At 36.4% G+C, this 15,334-nt stretch overlaps 2 protein-coding genes across 4 annotated transcripts in view; one reads left to right on the top strand and one right to left on the bottom strand.

The window, feature by feature from the left end:
• The window catches only part of pms1 (PMS1 homolog 1, mismatch repair system component), a 43,048-nt gene extending 36,002 nt beyond the window's left edge, over positions 1-7,046 (bottom strand). Inside the window, exons 1-5 of one of the 2 annotated variants that reach the window (XM_079821509.1) lie at positions 6,913-7,046; positions 6,612-6,785; positions 4,400-4,582; positions 3,790-3,892; positions 3,548-3,711 (exon numbers count right to left, since the gene is read on the bottom strand). In XM_079821509.1, the coding sequence (XP_079677635.1) occupies positions 3,548-3,711; positions 3,790-3,892; positions 4,400-4,582; positions 6,612-6,743 (582 nt within the window). In that variant the 5' untranslated portion in view covers positions 6,744-6,785; positions 6,913-7,046. The remainder of the gene's footprint in view (positions 1-3,547; positions 3,712-3,789; positions 3,893-4,399; positions 4,583-6,611; positions 6,786-6,912) is intronic. The other variant, XM_079821510.1, reaches the window with a different exon arrangement.
• A 667-nt stretch (positions 7,047-7,713) lies between these two features.
• On the top strand, positions 7,714-13,812 carry ormdl1 (ORMDL sphingolipid biosynthesis regulator 1). 2 transcript variants are annotated; one of them, XM_079821454.1, is made up of 4 exons: positions 7,714-7,793; positions 9,363-9,545; positions 11,329-11,480; positions 12,675-13,812. In XM_079821454.1, the coding sequence occupies exons 2-4, from the start codon at positions 9,372-9,374 to the stop codon at positions 12,808-12,810; spliced, it is 462 nt and encodes a 153-aa protein (XP_079677580.1). In that variant the 5' UTR covers positions 7,714-7,793; positions 9,363-9,371; the 3' UTR covers positions 12,811-13,812. The 2 variants fall into 2 exon arrangements, with proteins under 2 accessions (XP_079677580.1, XP_079677579.1); XM_079821453.1 differs by having other exon boundaries at positions 7,719-7,798.
• Positions 13,813-15,334: the final 1,522 nt, after the last annotated feature.

The raw sequence follows: 15,334 nt of genomic DNA on the forward strand, positions 1-15,334 counted from the left end.
TGTGTGCTGCCCTTCCCTCAATGAACACAAGATGGCAGCATTGTGTTAGTTTTGAAGCAGGATAAAAAAAAACTTGTTTCTCTCTCTCTCTCTGTGTGTGTGTGTGTGTGTGTGTGTGTGTGTGTGTGTGTGTGTGTGTGTGTGTGTGTGTGTGTGTGTGTGTGTGTGTGTGTGTGTGTGTGTGTGTGGGCATGTTTTTGTGAAATATCAGGACACAAATGTGTATAATGACATGGGTATGACATAGGTATTACAAAAAGAGGGTGAAATATGAGGACGTTCCCCATGTCCTCACTTTTCAAAATGCTTATAAATCATACAGAACAAGTTTTTTTTCACAGAAAGTAAACTGCACAGTCTCCTGTGAGGGTTAGGTTTAGGGGCAGGGGCAGTGTAAGGGGATAGAAAATACGGTTTGTACGGTGTAAAAACCATTACGCCTATGGAATGTCCTCACATTTCACAAAAACAAACGTGTGTGTGTGTGTGTGTGTGTGTGTGTGTGTGTGTGTGTGTGTGTGTGTGCCAGTGTCCTGTCTGTGTGTGTGTGTGTGTGCCAGTGTCCTGTCTGTGTGTGTGTGTGTGTGTGTGTGTGTGTGTGTGTGTGTGTCAGTGTCCTGTGTGTGTGTGTGTGTGTGTGTGTGTGTGTGTGTGTGTGTGTGTGTGTGTCAGTGTCCTGTCTCTGTGTGTGTGTGTGTGTGTGTCCTGTCTGTGTGTGTGTGTATGTGTGTGTCAGTGTCCTGTCTGTGTGGATGCGTCTCATGTCAGCTAATCAAGGGACACTGACACACACACACACACACACACACACACACACACTCGATGCATAGATAGACTCGCGTCAGTTTCCTGCTCACATCGAGTTCTCTTTTGCTCTTGAACAAACAATAACACAGAGGATTTTGAGTATTCTCATATTAGAGTCTTAAATTAGTTAAATAACGTCTTAAATTAACTTTAAAGAGTTGTGAGGAAATGAGATGCGCGGGACCGCGCGTGAGATCCGCGGTTGTTCTTAAAGTGACAGGAGCACTGATGATGCCTGTCATTAATGTTCATCAAAGAACAACGGGAACAGAGAAAATTGTAGCTTTAATGATGATTCATCTATATTTCATTTATTATTTATGCAGTTAAGGAAGGTTTGATAACTATTACATTTCTGTATAACAAGGAAGGCCATGGGTAAATATAACATTTATTATTTTGGGTTTATGTAAAGATTTTTTTAAGTTCACTTAAATTAAAAGTTGTTTTTTAAAGCCTAATAAATGTTGAAATTGGGAGCTTTCAGTTATACTGTAATGTAACGTCATTAATGTTTCATAGAGTAAATACTAACGTTAATAAAGAGTAAATTTCATAGAGTAAAAATAAATACTATCGAGCAAAGATACTAATAAAATAAACTATGCTTTTCAGGTTTTTCAGGTACGTCTAACATTAGTTTTCAGGTACAGAAATTGATCAAATGTAAAATAACATTGCATATATGACTGTATAAATTAAAGATTAATCCTATTAAACTTGCAAAAGTTATTCAATCAAGAGCAGTGAGTGATGCCCTTGTCTTTTGTTTGACATTAAACAGACAGCAGTAAAGGCTACTGCCCCTTTAAGACCTCGGATATGCGTCGTCTTTTCTGGACTGTATAAAGCTTACTTAAGCCATATACAGACTATGTCTGCTAGAATACTCATCAATATGTTGACATACTTTTTGCGTGAGTTTGTCCGTTCAAGAGCAAGACTTGAAAGAGAACTCAATATTTGCGCGCTGAGAGACGTGTGCGCGCTCTCGGATGAGTGCACGGAAAATTTTCTCACAGTGCGCGCGACTTCTCATTCGCGTCTTCTGGCACTAAACCAGATAGTTGCGTGTTCTGAGTTAACACAATCAGAACGTAAAAATACGGGATATTTTACGGGAAAATACTAAAACGGGAAGACAGCGGGAAAAGAGCTAAAATACGTGAGAAACCCGGAAAAAACGGGAGGGTTGACAGCTATGGTGTGTGTGTGTGTGTGTGTGCGATATGTAGGCTTAGGGGTAGTGTAGGGGGATAGAATGTACAGTTTGTACAGTATACAAACCATTAAGTCTATGGAATGCCATCTGCCTGTCTTTCCCCTTCCCCCTCTCTATCTGTGTGTGTGTGTGTGTGGGGGGGGGGGGGTCTCTCTCTCACCCTGTGAGTTTGTGTGTGTGCCTTTCTCTCAGTCCTTCCCCTCCCCCTCACTCTCACTCTATCATTGTGTGTGTGTGTGTGTGTGTGTGTGTGTGTGACTTTCTCTCTTGATCATAATTTAACCCTTTCATATAGGCTATCACAAATAACTATCACTTGAAATAAAAACGTCATGTGATGTGTTTGCCAAGATCACGTATGATGCACATGTCTTTAAATTAATTATTTACTGATATAATATAAATGTATTAAAACATAAATTTCACATGATTTTATAAAAGTGGCTATTTATAATAAACTTCCATAAAATGTAGACACGCATCTTACTCTAACCTGACACTGATATTAAAATCATCTTTGCAGTTTCTGTGATTTGGCTCCATTTATACATTTTTTATTAAAAAAAATGTATTGGACCACCCATATTGAAATGAAAGCATGTTTTATGGTGCATAAGATTGGTGCACAAACGGTAGCTAAGGTAGCTCAAAAACACATGAAGAGAAATGTTAGAATAAAACAACATCAGCATTCGAATGGAATTCTGAACTCATTCCAATTTGACCTTTGACATAATCTGACATGAAATTCATATAAATTTAATTGATCTCATAGATGTGGCTGTTGTGGTTTGTGGTCATAGCAGCACCAACAGCTGCAGTTAATGTGGTGAATTCAGATGACTTTGACATAGTCCTTTTATGTTTTCCCATTTTAAATGCCTATTGCCTGCCGTGCACAGTTAAACTGATGCCACCGGGGTGGCGGTGCCACCGGCTTGGGCCCGTCATCGCTGCTCGCAGCTTTAATTATATTTTATTTTATTTATTTTATTGTACTTTTGTATATGTTATATATATATATATATATATATATATATATATATATATATATATATATATATATATATATATATATATATATATATATATATATATATATATACATTTATTTATGTATTTATGTCTACATTTATTTATTTTCACATTTATTTATTTATACATTTATTTTTTGTATGCTAATGAGGGGGGGGTGTTTTACTTCAGACATAGCAATTGAGCTCTGGCGGTGCTGAAGGCCACAGTGACACCTTGGAATATTATTAGGTGTACATTACTGGAAGAAAACTCAAGACTTCAATCAAGGTGTTTCAGGGAGTTCAGAAACAGTGACTGATATAGAGAATAACTCTCTTTGGAATGGACTTTGTCTTTTGTAACTTTTGCAAAACTTGTTTCATACTCAAACAGCAACGTTTCACACTAAAGAAAGAAAGATGAAAATGTAAAAAAGCATAATAGGCCCTTAGAAATAAATTGTAGCTGTACAGCCAAAACCAGATGGCAGCAGTACCATACCTTGTTGTGGCTCAACGTGATCCTTAACTCAGGCTTAATAGCAGCATAGGCCAGGAGTAAGTTTTGGACCCTCTTCAGTTCCTCTTTGCATTTCTTAGTGTTGGAATAATACTGCCGTCTGACAGGAAGGTTCTTGAACAGATTTGCTGCACACACAGTGGTGCCTGAGGGAAAAGGTATGTTAGAAGCAGTCTGTTCCCATAAATCAAGAGTATTAAAAAAAAATATTAAAAGACGCCTACCCTCGCCAAGATGTGACGGCTTTTGAGAGATGATCTGCCCGTTGTGATCGACTGAATATTGAATGCTAAAATCATCATCTGCGGTTTTGGTAGTGATGACCACCTGGTAGGTGAAGGAAAGGTCAATTACAGAGATTGGAGATGCACAATATTTCTGTGCCATATAAAAATATAATAATATAATATCTGCCAATATTAAAAATGTTTAATATATCAGTGTCAAACAATTGAATTCCAGCTGATTGGATATTTAATAATTATACACATACATTTGTATTTTTCCATTATCTAGAGAGCACACATTCATCTTTAATAACACTAATAATTTCATTGAAATTTTAATAATTTAAATATACTTAAATTAACAGATACAAAAAAGTCATATAGTACACAATGTGATGCCAAAATTCACTTGTAGCATTTAAAAAATATTTATTTTATTTTTAATATATCTTTTTTTTTTTTTTTTTTACAAGCAATTCAATTTCAGCCATAATGTTAGAGAATTTTAATATCAGCCATAATATAACAATTTGTTTATATTATCTGACTGTCAGTTTTAATATCAGTGCATCTCTATCTAAAACAATAAAACAAAGTGAGACGCAACCTCTGAGATGGCACATATAGATGCCAGAGCTTCTCCTCGGAAGCCGTAAGACTCTAGGCGCTCCAGGTCTTCGTGGCAGGAGATTTTAGACGTGTAGTGTTTTACAGCCATCACAGGAACATCAGTAGCTTTGATTCCAGAACCATTGTCTCTGACCTCAATGCGATCCAATCCATAATTATCCTGATCACAAGGGAACATTAACAGATTGCATAGCTTTTAACAGTGCACACAAAAAATATTTGGCCACTTAGAAATGTATGAAAATCACTGCACTAGAAACAAAACATAACTAAGTTGCATCTGCAAACTAATCATGCTAGAGCTTATTTCAGCATGATTTTTCTTCACTTTACTTTAACCAACAGGTCCAAATGTGATTTTTAACGGATATATATAAAAAAAGTCAGATCACCTCAACGGGTGTCATCCAGTACTTTATGTGAAATGGTTTGAAAAATTTCATTTCTTTAAAAGAAATGCCTGTTTTGATATTTTGTTTTCTAATTCAATTACAAGAATGCATTTTAAAATGATAAGTGTTCTAAAACTTTTTAGGGGAAAGGTCATGCCGATGCTTTAAAGGTGCAGTGTGTATTTAAGAGGATCTATTGACAGAAATGCAATATAATATCCATAACTATGTTTTCAGTGGAGTATAAAAACCTTACATAATGTACCGTTATGTTTTTATTACCTTAGAATGAGCCATTTCTTCTTCTTTTTTTTTGGTTAGAATGAGCCATTTCTATCTACATACAGTGAAGTAACCATTTTGCGCCGCCATGTTTCTACAGTAGCCCTAAACCAGGAGTGTCCTGCAGACTGTCCTGCAGAGTTTAGCTCCAACCCCAATTAAGCACACCTAAAACAGCTAATTAAGGCCTTACTAGGCATCCTAGAAACTTCCAGGCAGGTGTGTTGAGGCAAGTTGGAGCTAAACTCTGTAGGACAGTGGCCCTCCAGGACCGACTTTGGACACCCCTGCCCTAAACTTCTCTACAGAGCACTAGTCACTCTCTGCTCTCTCCGACGACAATATTTTTGTCCTGTGTCGGCCCCCGTAGCTTCTCTAAGTGCTTCGAAAAGGAGGGGTGAGCGATAGGTGATTGCAATTCACAACCTCACTGCTAGATGCCGCTAAAATTCACACACTGCACCTTTAAAATGCACCTCAAAGCAAATGTTCCTATATCTGTTACCATCAGAGCTAAAATAGTGCCCAATTTGTACCCCAATTCAGGTCACACTTTGAATTGTAAAGAGAGGTATATTAGGTAAAGATGCTGCATGTTTCCTTGCCAACTGCCCCACATCTACAGTATCTGTAGTGTTGTAGTACTCAAGACTTTTTTTGAAGGTCTATACGTGCGGTCACGTGCTTCACGGAGCTCTCAATACTTCTAGCGCTGTGTCAATACATTTGAATGGCTTGATACACAACAGCTCCACTTTACAGGTGTTTGCAGCAAGTTTTGGTAAACAGTACACCATAGTGTGCATTGATTATTACATCAACCATAAAGGATCGTTTTATAATGGAGTATGATGGAGATGCAACAATGTTAACATAAATGTTTATGTTTTTTATTGTATTTAGCTCTCAGGTATTCCTTACTCATTGGTCACACTCATACTCATTGATGGTCAAATGTGACCATACACCTTAACTATTTTTGAATTGAATAAATGTTCTATATTTTAGTTCAATAATATTTATTGAATATTTTGAGATATTTTGGTACTAAATACTATTTGTGCAATAATTATGGTCCATTAAAGACCACTTAAAATATTTGTTTTCTAATATTTTTATTATTTATATTACAATTAGTATATTAATTAAGGTTAAATTAGAGAATTCTTATTCAAAGAGGCAAATTATACGAAATCTTATACAAAAAATTATAATTTTCATTTGTAATGCCATTATGACCCAGGTGCCTTTATGGCTCTTTAATCAATATACATGTATATAATCTAGTTGCTCAAAAAAAGTATTGCAGATTTGCATTTTAATAAATATTTAGATATAATCAAACACTAGATTTCTTTAAATGTGAAATTTTAAAATGTTAATAACGTACATATCCTTATTTCCTTATATGTGCAGTAGGCTATGAATTGATACTGAAATCGAAATTGATTTACCGTCGTGTACCGTCAGTCAAACTAATTGGTCAGTATGTTAGTTGATTTAACGTGAATTTACCAGTTTAACTTCAAGGCTTGAAGAACCAGCATCAAGTGAATTTTCAGTCAGTTCCTTGACGACATTCAGGACAGATGTTATAACCTGAGAGCTGCACAACAGACGCACAGTCTCAGCTGGAAGCGCCTTCATTTTGTGCTCCCTAAGAAGAAGGTGACAACAACGGTCATAAACCTGTTGAAGTCAGACAAAACTGCTTTGGATGACATGCATTTTAAAAGGACATATATCAGATCAACAGTGACATTAATAACATTATGATTCGTTAAACTATCAAAAGGCCGAATATATTCTAACTTACTTTCGGTAAAATGAATTAATCCGCTAAAAGATATCCAATGAATTCATAACACAAGTGTACTTCACATGTTTTCAACTCGCTCCAGTCTCGGATATGGCTTAACTGGCGCCTAAATGACGTCATTATTATGCTCTGCATTGATTGGCTGTTGTCTATTTGTCGCATTTTTTATATATTTATATTGCTCATAAATAAATAGATGAAAATGTCATGGCTAGAGCCAAATTTTAAAAAAAGTTTTTATTTTGTTATTTTTGTTGCCATATTTTGATATTCTGTCTTTATAAATCTACGAAGAGAAGCTTACGATTGGAGCGTTTGCAGATGTAGAATTTATAAAGAAATTATATGCATTTATCACCCTCATTTGTATAGTAACAGAAAATAATGATTTATACAATGATGGAAAACGAGCGAAAAAAATTGAAAAAATTGAAAAAATATTTTAAGACTTTAACAGATGAAATAAACTATTACACTAAGAAATTGTGGCGACATAAATATCAGTATAATGCACAGAAAGACAACGGTTGATTCTGGTTACTACCTGTAAAAGCATAAAAATCTCTGTTATTGGCCTTTAAATGACAGATTTCCAGGTTATTTGTATTTTGTATTTGGAAATGGTCAAATAAAAATACTACATTATTAAACGACTGACTTATAGTAAACCATCTTTGGTTATTCAATAATCATAATTCTCTCCGTAAATTGTAAACATCACGCCTTTAGTGGGCGTGGGGCGTAAATCTCGCGAGATTTGCTGTCTTAATCCCGTTAGCTGCGATAGCCTGTGTGCTAGTGGTGTGTGTGCGGTGAGTCAGCCCACAGTGCGCGCAGCGGAGGCCGGCAGCGCTCCAGCCTGCTTCATCCGAACGCACGTAAGGTACCGTTACTCATCTATCTTATGAAGCCAAGTCATTGGAGTCGCCGCTTTGAAACCATAAATGCCAAAATTGGGCGATAATGGGGCGAACGAATAGCTTTTATTGATGTTTGATCTCTTTAATTGAAGTAGAGTAAAACAAAAGCAACTAGTGTTTGTTATGAAAGCAGTTGATGCTAAATAAAGAGCATTGCTCATGCGCAAACCTCAAAACAACTTACTATCATAGCACAGACAGGAGGATAAGCGCATTTAAAGAGTGTTAATTAAGTGGTTAAAGGAGAGAAGACAGTGAGACATGCAGGAATAGACAGTGTTTTGTCATGTAGCTGTGCTGCTAACTATCTGTGTCATGGACTTGTTTACTGTAGCTGTTATTGGGAAAACTAACCAACATTAATCTATATCTAATATTTGGGAATCTTTCAATAAATACAAATTGTCTTCTGTTTGCATGAAGCTGTTTATGAGCAATGTCACTTCCTCTCAACCGTGTTGTTGTCTCAAGGGATATTTACATACTACATATTCTTACACAATCAAAGAGTTATTCGTATTTAGGGAAGGTTCATTTGAGGGGTTATTGACAGATGTTTACGTGATCGAGAGTAGCTGGACTTCAGCCTTTGACCTCAGACTGTTTTGCTTTTATTGCATTTATTTGTATTAGAATTAATAAGAGAGAAAATATTGGCATTTTGTTTCTTTAATTGAAACCTGTATACAAAAGCAAATGGCTTGCTGAGTAGAAATCCGGATGAGTGAAATGATTTTAGTAAGAAATCTTGAGATAAGAGAAACACTGACACAAATACACTGTATATCAGGCAACATTGAACGTTGGCTTTCGAACAGCTGTCTGAAGTGTTTACTGTGACGGAGAAACCAAACATGCCATGAAATGTCACTTCCACCTTATTTGCTCGTTCAAAGAAGAACTGAACTGTTGCGAATTATTTGAATAAGTGTAGACGGCATGAACAGTAATGCATTAGGGCAAAGTACTATGAAGAATCACCCCATTGTAAGTGTGTGAACATGCTTTGTTGGCACATAGACGAGACCTCATGCTGACTGCAAGACGGCTTCTATTCTTAACTAGTACTTTTCAAACAAAGAAATAATTGCGGACCACTTAACAACACCCCAAATCTTGATCGAACACCCCAAATCTGAAACGATCACCTAGATTGTAGTAGTGCAAAAATTATCATAAATTTGAATAGTTGCATCAGATTTTTTTTATTTGAATAGTTGTATCAGATTTTTTTTATTTGTATTAAATTATTAGACTATAGAATGAATATTAATAATTCAATAATAATAATATGTTTAATTAAATAATAATAATTATATGATAAAAACGGACCAAAAAAAGCTGTTAAAATACATTTTGGAAAATATTTATTAAATTATTTTATTTATTAATAATTGTATTTCTTTATTTATTATTTATACAGCTTTTTTTTTACTATGCAGAATTATTGCATTATTTGAATTGCAATTTCCCTTTTTGTCATTTTGCACTGCTGTGTTTTATTATTTTATTTTGGTCTGTTGACAGAAAAGCAAGATGAACGTCGGCGTGGCCCACAGTGAAGTGAACCCAAACACCCGAGTGATGAACAGTCGGGGGATATGGCTGACATATGCGCTCGGCGTAGGAATGCTTCACATTGTACTGTTGAGCATTCCCTTCTTCAGTGTTCCTGTTGTGTGGACCCTCACAAATGTTATTCACAATTTTGTAAGTGTTCTCCGTTGAATAATCCTTTGTTATATCCCGTTCTGTTCCCTTGTCTATTGGGTTGTCATTTTCTCAGCAGTGCCCTGTGGCCATTTGGAGTCTCGACAATTGATGCTTCCTTAGTAGTCTGTGTGGCATTGTTATGTAAGGACTCGCTTGCACAAAGATTTAAGGTCAACAGCATGACATCACTGAGCAAGTTTAAGCTCTCTGGCACATGATGATGTATGATAACTTGTTCCACAATTAAAGAGAGAAGCTATTCATAGGGATGCTGTAATGTTTCAGTTGTCCTGAATTGGAAGACACATTTTTGTAACTATGCTTCTTAAGCCGGGCACACACCAAGGTGACGGTTGGCCGTATTTGAGTGCCGATTGGCTTCGTTTTCTTGTTTCGTTTCTCCATACCATTGACTCTGCGTGTTTTTTTTTTTTTTGGGGGGCGATACAGCTTGTTGCATCGTCGTCTGTGAGAGAGAGCATAACAAAACTGCTGAAAGCATCATTTTACATCATCATACCTGAGCATTTGAATACGCAAATATTTTCATAATAACATGAGCCGAGTGGAATGAGGTGATCAGTGTGATTGATATTCAAAATGCTAAGCAAGCTCTGCTTTGTTTACAGTTGAAATATCTGCAGTTCTAGTTTCAGGTTCCCTTTTTGAATGATGAAAATAGACTATTGATGCCTGCTGATATAAACAGATATTTACTTGCATGCAGGCACAGAAAACATGTACTACTCGCCTTTAGTCCTTTTAGTGTGTTCAGCTTTTTGGCTGAGAGGCAACGACACGGTCAGCTTTCGTCGCTGCTAGTTTTTTGACGTCAGCTTGTTGTGTCCCAGGTTTAAAGGAGGGAGGGATAATCTAAAGTCTATATTCTATAAGTCTTTTGAAGCCATACGATAGTTTTCACAAGGAAAAGACCGCTATTTAGGTTGTTCATTGATCATTTTCACCTCCATCAGAGCTCTCAAATCTCATTTGCAATGTTTTGAGACCTGCTAAAGTCAGGGTTATTATAGTTAAGTAAAACCATTAAAAATGTGTTGCTTGAAATAAACATTAACTGAAATCAAATATTAAATTAAAATATTTAAAAAAAAAATTAGCTAAAACTGCAATAAAAAAAGTCATTACTATATAGACATAATTTTTTTTTTTTACATTTCTAAAAATTATTAATAAACTACAATAGCATCTCAATAATATAAAAAAAACTGGCTAAGGTACTTGAGTACTCGCTTTATGTTCTTGACTAGTCAAAATGACCAAAATGTGCCTCCTTAGTGTAGAATGGAGGTTAAATTGTGTCTTCTTATCAAGGGTTATTTCATTTGAAAGAAAAACCAAGGCTGTGTCTCCCAAAAGCATCGTATACCTAAGTAGATCATAAAACAATTGCCAACAATGGTCTCCACGATCAACTTGCTTTTGGGAAACACAGCCCAGGTCTTTAAAGAGAGAGTTCTACCAAAAAGTATTATTTACTCACCCACATGTTGTTCCAGAACTGTATTACTTTGTTTCTTTTGTGAAATTAAAAAGCTATTTTGAGAGAAACGTCTCACAGTTTTTTGTCCATACAGTGGAAGTCAATGGGTCAATAAAGAAGTGCTGTTTTGGACCTTTTTGATTTTTATTATATGGGCAAAAACAGCTGAAACATTCTTCATCTATCCCTTTGAGCTTAATATTAAGAGGTCCCTCCAATTGTTCTAAACTTTAAGAATGGCGTCCATGACATTTGGATCATCTTTCTGTCTTCCCGCAGGGTATGTATGTGTTTATGCATGCGGTGAAAGGCACACCATTTGAAACTCCGGACCAGGGCAAGGCAAGGCTTCTCACACACTGGGAACAGCTGGACTACGGCGTGCAGTTTACATCATCTAGAAAATTCTTTACAATCTCACCAATCATTTTGTAAGTTGTTGTAATGTTTTGCTAAGCATTTTTAACTAAATATCCCTTATGAAACCAAAAAATTAAATGTTATAGTGAATATTACAGATATTTTGGTCATTAAAATGCTCCAACTTTTTCTGACATTCCCGTTCACATAGTTTGTGAATGTTAACGGTCTGCAAAGTTTTAAATATCAAATGGAGTTATTGTCTCCAAAAAGAAAGAACCGATTCTGAACGGCCTGAAACGAGTCCTCAGTAATTCCAGTCTTACTTCCCTCACGAACCTACATAGGTTTGTAACAAATTTGCATAATGCCAGCCTATGGCATTATGCTAAAAAAGTTCTGCATAATTAACTTGAGTGACAGGTGGATTGCCACTATGGTCGAGCTAGGCGGGTGTGGCTTCAGCAACCAGGCACCTCAGCTCCATCCATGTCCCGCCTCTTTGTCCATTTTCTGACGCGCTGCCAAGATGGCATCGGTCGGCTTTCAGGCTTCAAAAATGCTCTTCGGAAACCTACGGGTGACGTCACGGACACTATGTCCATATTTTTTTTTTACAGTCTATGATTTGTACAAGTGCTGAGGAAGCCTCTGAGTTGAAACTCATATATGGGAATCATCATTTTGGAGAGAAATAGTAAAGGTGAATGCATATACAAACAAGTTCTCCGTTTAGTAAACTAATTTTTCAAAGAAATTATGGTCTATGAATTCAACCCAAGTGCTCTTTGGTGACGTGGATGATTACGTTACTGGTGATCATCTGTCCATCATCGTATAAAGCCCGCCCTGACAATTTGATTGGTCCGAACAGCTCTGGTTAGAGCATAGTTGCTCCACAACGGATCAAGTCCAGACCGAACTTCCCGACCTCAAATGTTGTGGGCGGGACTAAGTTCGGCTGGCATCCAGGCTAGGTAATGGCCGTTTCTTTTCTGACATGCGGTAGACCAATCACAACAGACTGGGCCATCTGGCCAATCAGAGCAGAGTGGGCTCTTGGATCTTGGAGCATATTATTTATAGAACTGTTTCAGACACTGTGAGAAAAGAGGTGATACTGCAATGTATATTATTAGAAAATGACAGAGTTTTTGACCTTGGATACATGTAAACCTATTGTAGGAGACCCTTTAAAACATCTGTCTTATATAAGAGCCTGTACCGATTTTGAAATATAACACTTGTTTTTCTTTTCTTTGCAGATATTTTCTCGCCAGCTTTTACACAAAATACGACACAGCACATTTTGTGATAAACACAGCTTCGCTTTTGAGTGTTCTCATCCCAAAACTGCCACAACTCCATGGAGTCAGGATCTTTGGAATAAACAAGTATTAAAGCCCAGTGTTCAGAGGGCACAGACCAACTGGGAGCTGTTGCCTGATGTGGGAGAGGAGATAACCCTTTGTACTTTGTACCGCAGTTGTGTACACTTAGCAGTTTTGTACAGTCTGTGTAATTGTGAGTCTCTTTGTTTGATATATCTTGAGAAATTGTTGTAGGGATATGTTAGGAGGAGGACAATTCCACAAGCATTAATAACTTAAGATATTTAATGTGTTTTTGTTAGTCGTTTTGTGGATCTGGGCTGGCCCAGGTTTCATGGTTAAAGTTTTTTTTTGTTAATTCGTTTTTGTTTGTTCAAATGTGCTCACAACTCTGACACACTAAGATAGATTAATGCTTTTAGCGTCACTTCACATTTCTGAATACATTCTTAAATAATGCCATGTGTTTTTAAAAATCATTTGAAAGCCATGAAACCTTTCTGCTATTTCTTGAGTTTTGTTGATGTTCTCATTGCTTCGGAGACAAATAAAAACTCAGTTTGCATGATTTCCTGAAAAATATCTATTCAGTCACAATATTATGTATAGTTTTGTTTGGTTAATGTCGTAGGGTTTATAAGTGACAATGAAAAAGTTATTAACATTAACAAAAGTTTTTAGGGCTTTTAAGTACTTTCACGTTCATTAAAGTCAACATAAAATGAAAGCTAGAACTTATTTACTTTCTTAATACGCGTTTCTGGTCTCATTTTGCATAGTTTGTCACTGCACGGTATTTCAAAGATGTTTTAAACGCTTCCTGAAACAAAAGAAAGTTCTTCCCTGCGTTGTTTTATTCAATCAGAAATACATTGCATTACAGAAAGTTTCATGTTGACTCTTCATTCCATTTCAGTATGTGATTGTAAAACTCTGGATCATTACCACGCTCCTGCAAACCGTCATGTTTCTTTGCTTTCGTCTCTGTCACGGTATTATTGAAGTTGATAAACTGTAACATTGACCCATTAAACTATTTAAATCCTTCCATTTTCTGCGAAGGCTCAACTGTGCCAATTGTTTTGTCCTTTTGTTTTGAGAAAAGGTTTGAACATAGTATGTGTTGTATGACATGCCGCAAACAAATAAAACTTTGCAAACTATTAGAAACCCTGTTGTTTGCTTTTACTACAAATTATAGAATACACACTACTGTTCAAATTTTTGAGGCCGGGTAGACTTTTACTTTTGTATCATGTTGCATTTATTTGATCAAAATTACTGTAATATTGTGAGATAATATTACAATTTAAAATAACTTTTATAGGTTGATGCGGACACTGTACAGGGACCGTAATGACATCCTCAAATTGTACATGTCTGTGGAGGAGCTCTGACCTCATATGCGGTACCACTTCAAAGCTTAGAGTCTCTACTTTCTGGAGACATATTTGTCACTTTGGCATTTGTTTTACACAAAGTAACTTATTTACACTAAATTACTCTGGGACCATTTTCGCCTGGATTTGGCCTACCAAAATTGAAAAGCTTCCTATACCCACATACAGTGGTCTAAATACAAAATGTTGGTGTCATTTTACAGGATACCTTTTGAAGTTACATAAAACACAGCTAAAATTGTTGTCTGAGCTGTAATAACCCCCCAAAAAATATTTTTTTAAATTCTTTTGGTTATAAATTAAATGTTGAAAGTGTGTAACTCAGGCCCTGTGTGCTCTAGGACCCTGCAGACTAGATTCCAGAAAATACTGGAAAAAAGATTTTTGTCTGGATCATGTATGCAAGATTTATTCAAATGGATATGAATGGAGGAATATGACCTTTTTTATGTAATTTCCGCCTGCCTCCGCCTTCCGTCCTTTGAAGGTGTATATCTCAGGCCCTGTGTGTTCTAGCAACCTGCAGACAGTTTTGGTTGTTTCCAGCATATGTCAGCAAACACTGGAAAAAATAATTTAAAGGGTTAGTTCACCCAAAAATTAAAATTCTGTCATTAATTACTTACCCTCATGTCGTTCGACACCCGTAAGACCTCCGTTCATCTTCGGAACACAAATTAAGATATTTTAGTTGAAATCTGATGGCTCAGAAAGGCCTCCATTGGCATGAATTGGATGACCGATTTCAAAACACAGCATCATGAAGCTTCGAAGCGTTATGAATCAGTGAGTGGATTCAGCGGTTTGGATCCCCAAAGTCACGTGATTTCAGCAGTTTGACATCATTTGACATTCAGAGACATCTTGCATACAACATGATACAGACAAAATTATTTTTTTTCCAGCATTTTCTGGAATATAGTGGAAACAGCCCAAACTGTCTGCAGGGTGCTAGAGCACACAGGGTCTGAGTTACACTTTCAAAACTGAATATACTTTTGGTTATTTTTTTATATAACCACAAAATCAAAAAACGCCTCTTTTTTGTGGGGGTGGGGGGGTGGGGTTTTACAGCTCAGACAACATATACTTACATGTTTATCACTTTAGCTTAAGTGGTTAATATATTTTATTCCTGTGATGGCAAAGCTGAATTTTTAGTATCATTACGCCAGTCTTGTCACATGATACTTC

Source organism: Gobio gobio (genome assembly GCF_949357685.1).
Source record: "Gobio gobio genome assembly, chromosome: 7".
In the NCBI taxonomy this organism is placed as follows: Eukaryota; Metazoa; Chordata; class Actinopteri; order Cypriniformes; family Gobionidae; genus Gobio; species Gobio gobio.

Bases quoted from the DNA above. Each gene is read 5' to 3' on its own strand.
- ormdl1 (XM_079821454.1), top strand. From the start codon at position 9,372: ATGAACGTCGGCGTGGCCCACAGTGAAGTGAACCCAAACACCCGAGTG. The intron at 9,546-11,328 runs GTAAGTGTTCTC...GTCTTCCCGCAG, and splicing joins CAAATGTTATTCACAATTTT to GGTATGTATGTGTTTATGCA. The intron at 11,481-12,674 runs GTAAGTTGTTGT...TTTTCTTTGCAG, and splicing joins ACAATCTCACCAATCATTTT to ATATTTTCTCGCCAGCTTTT.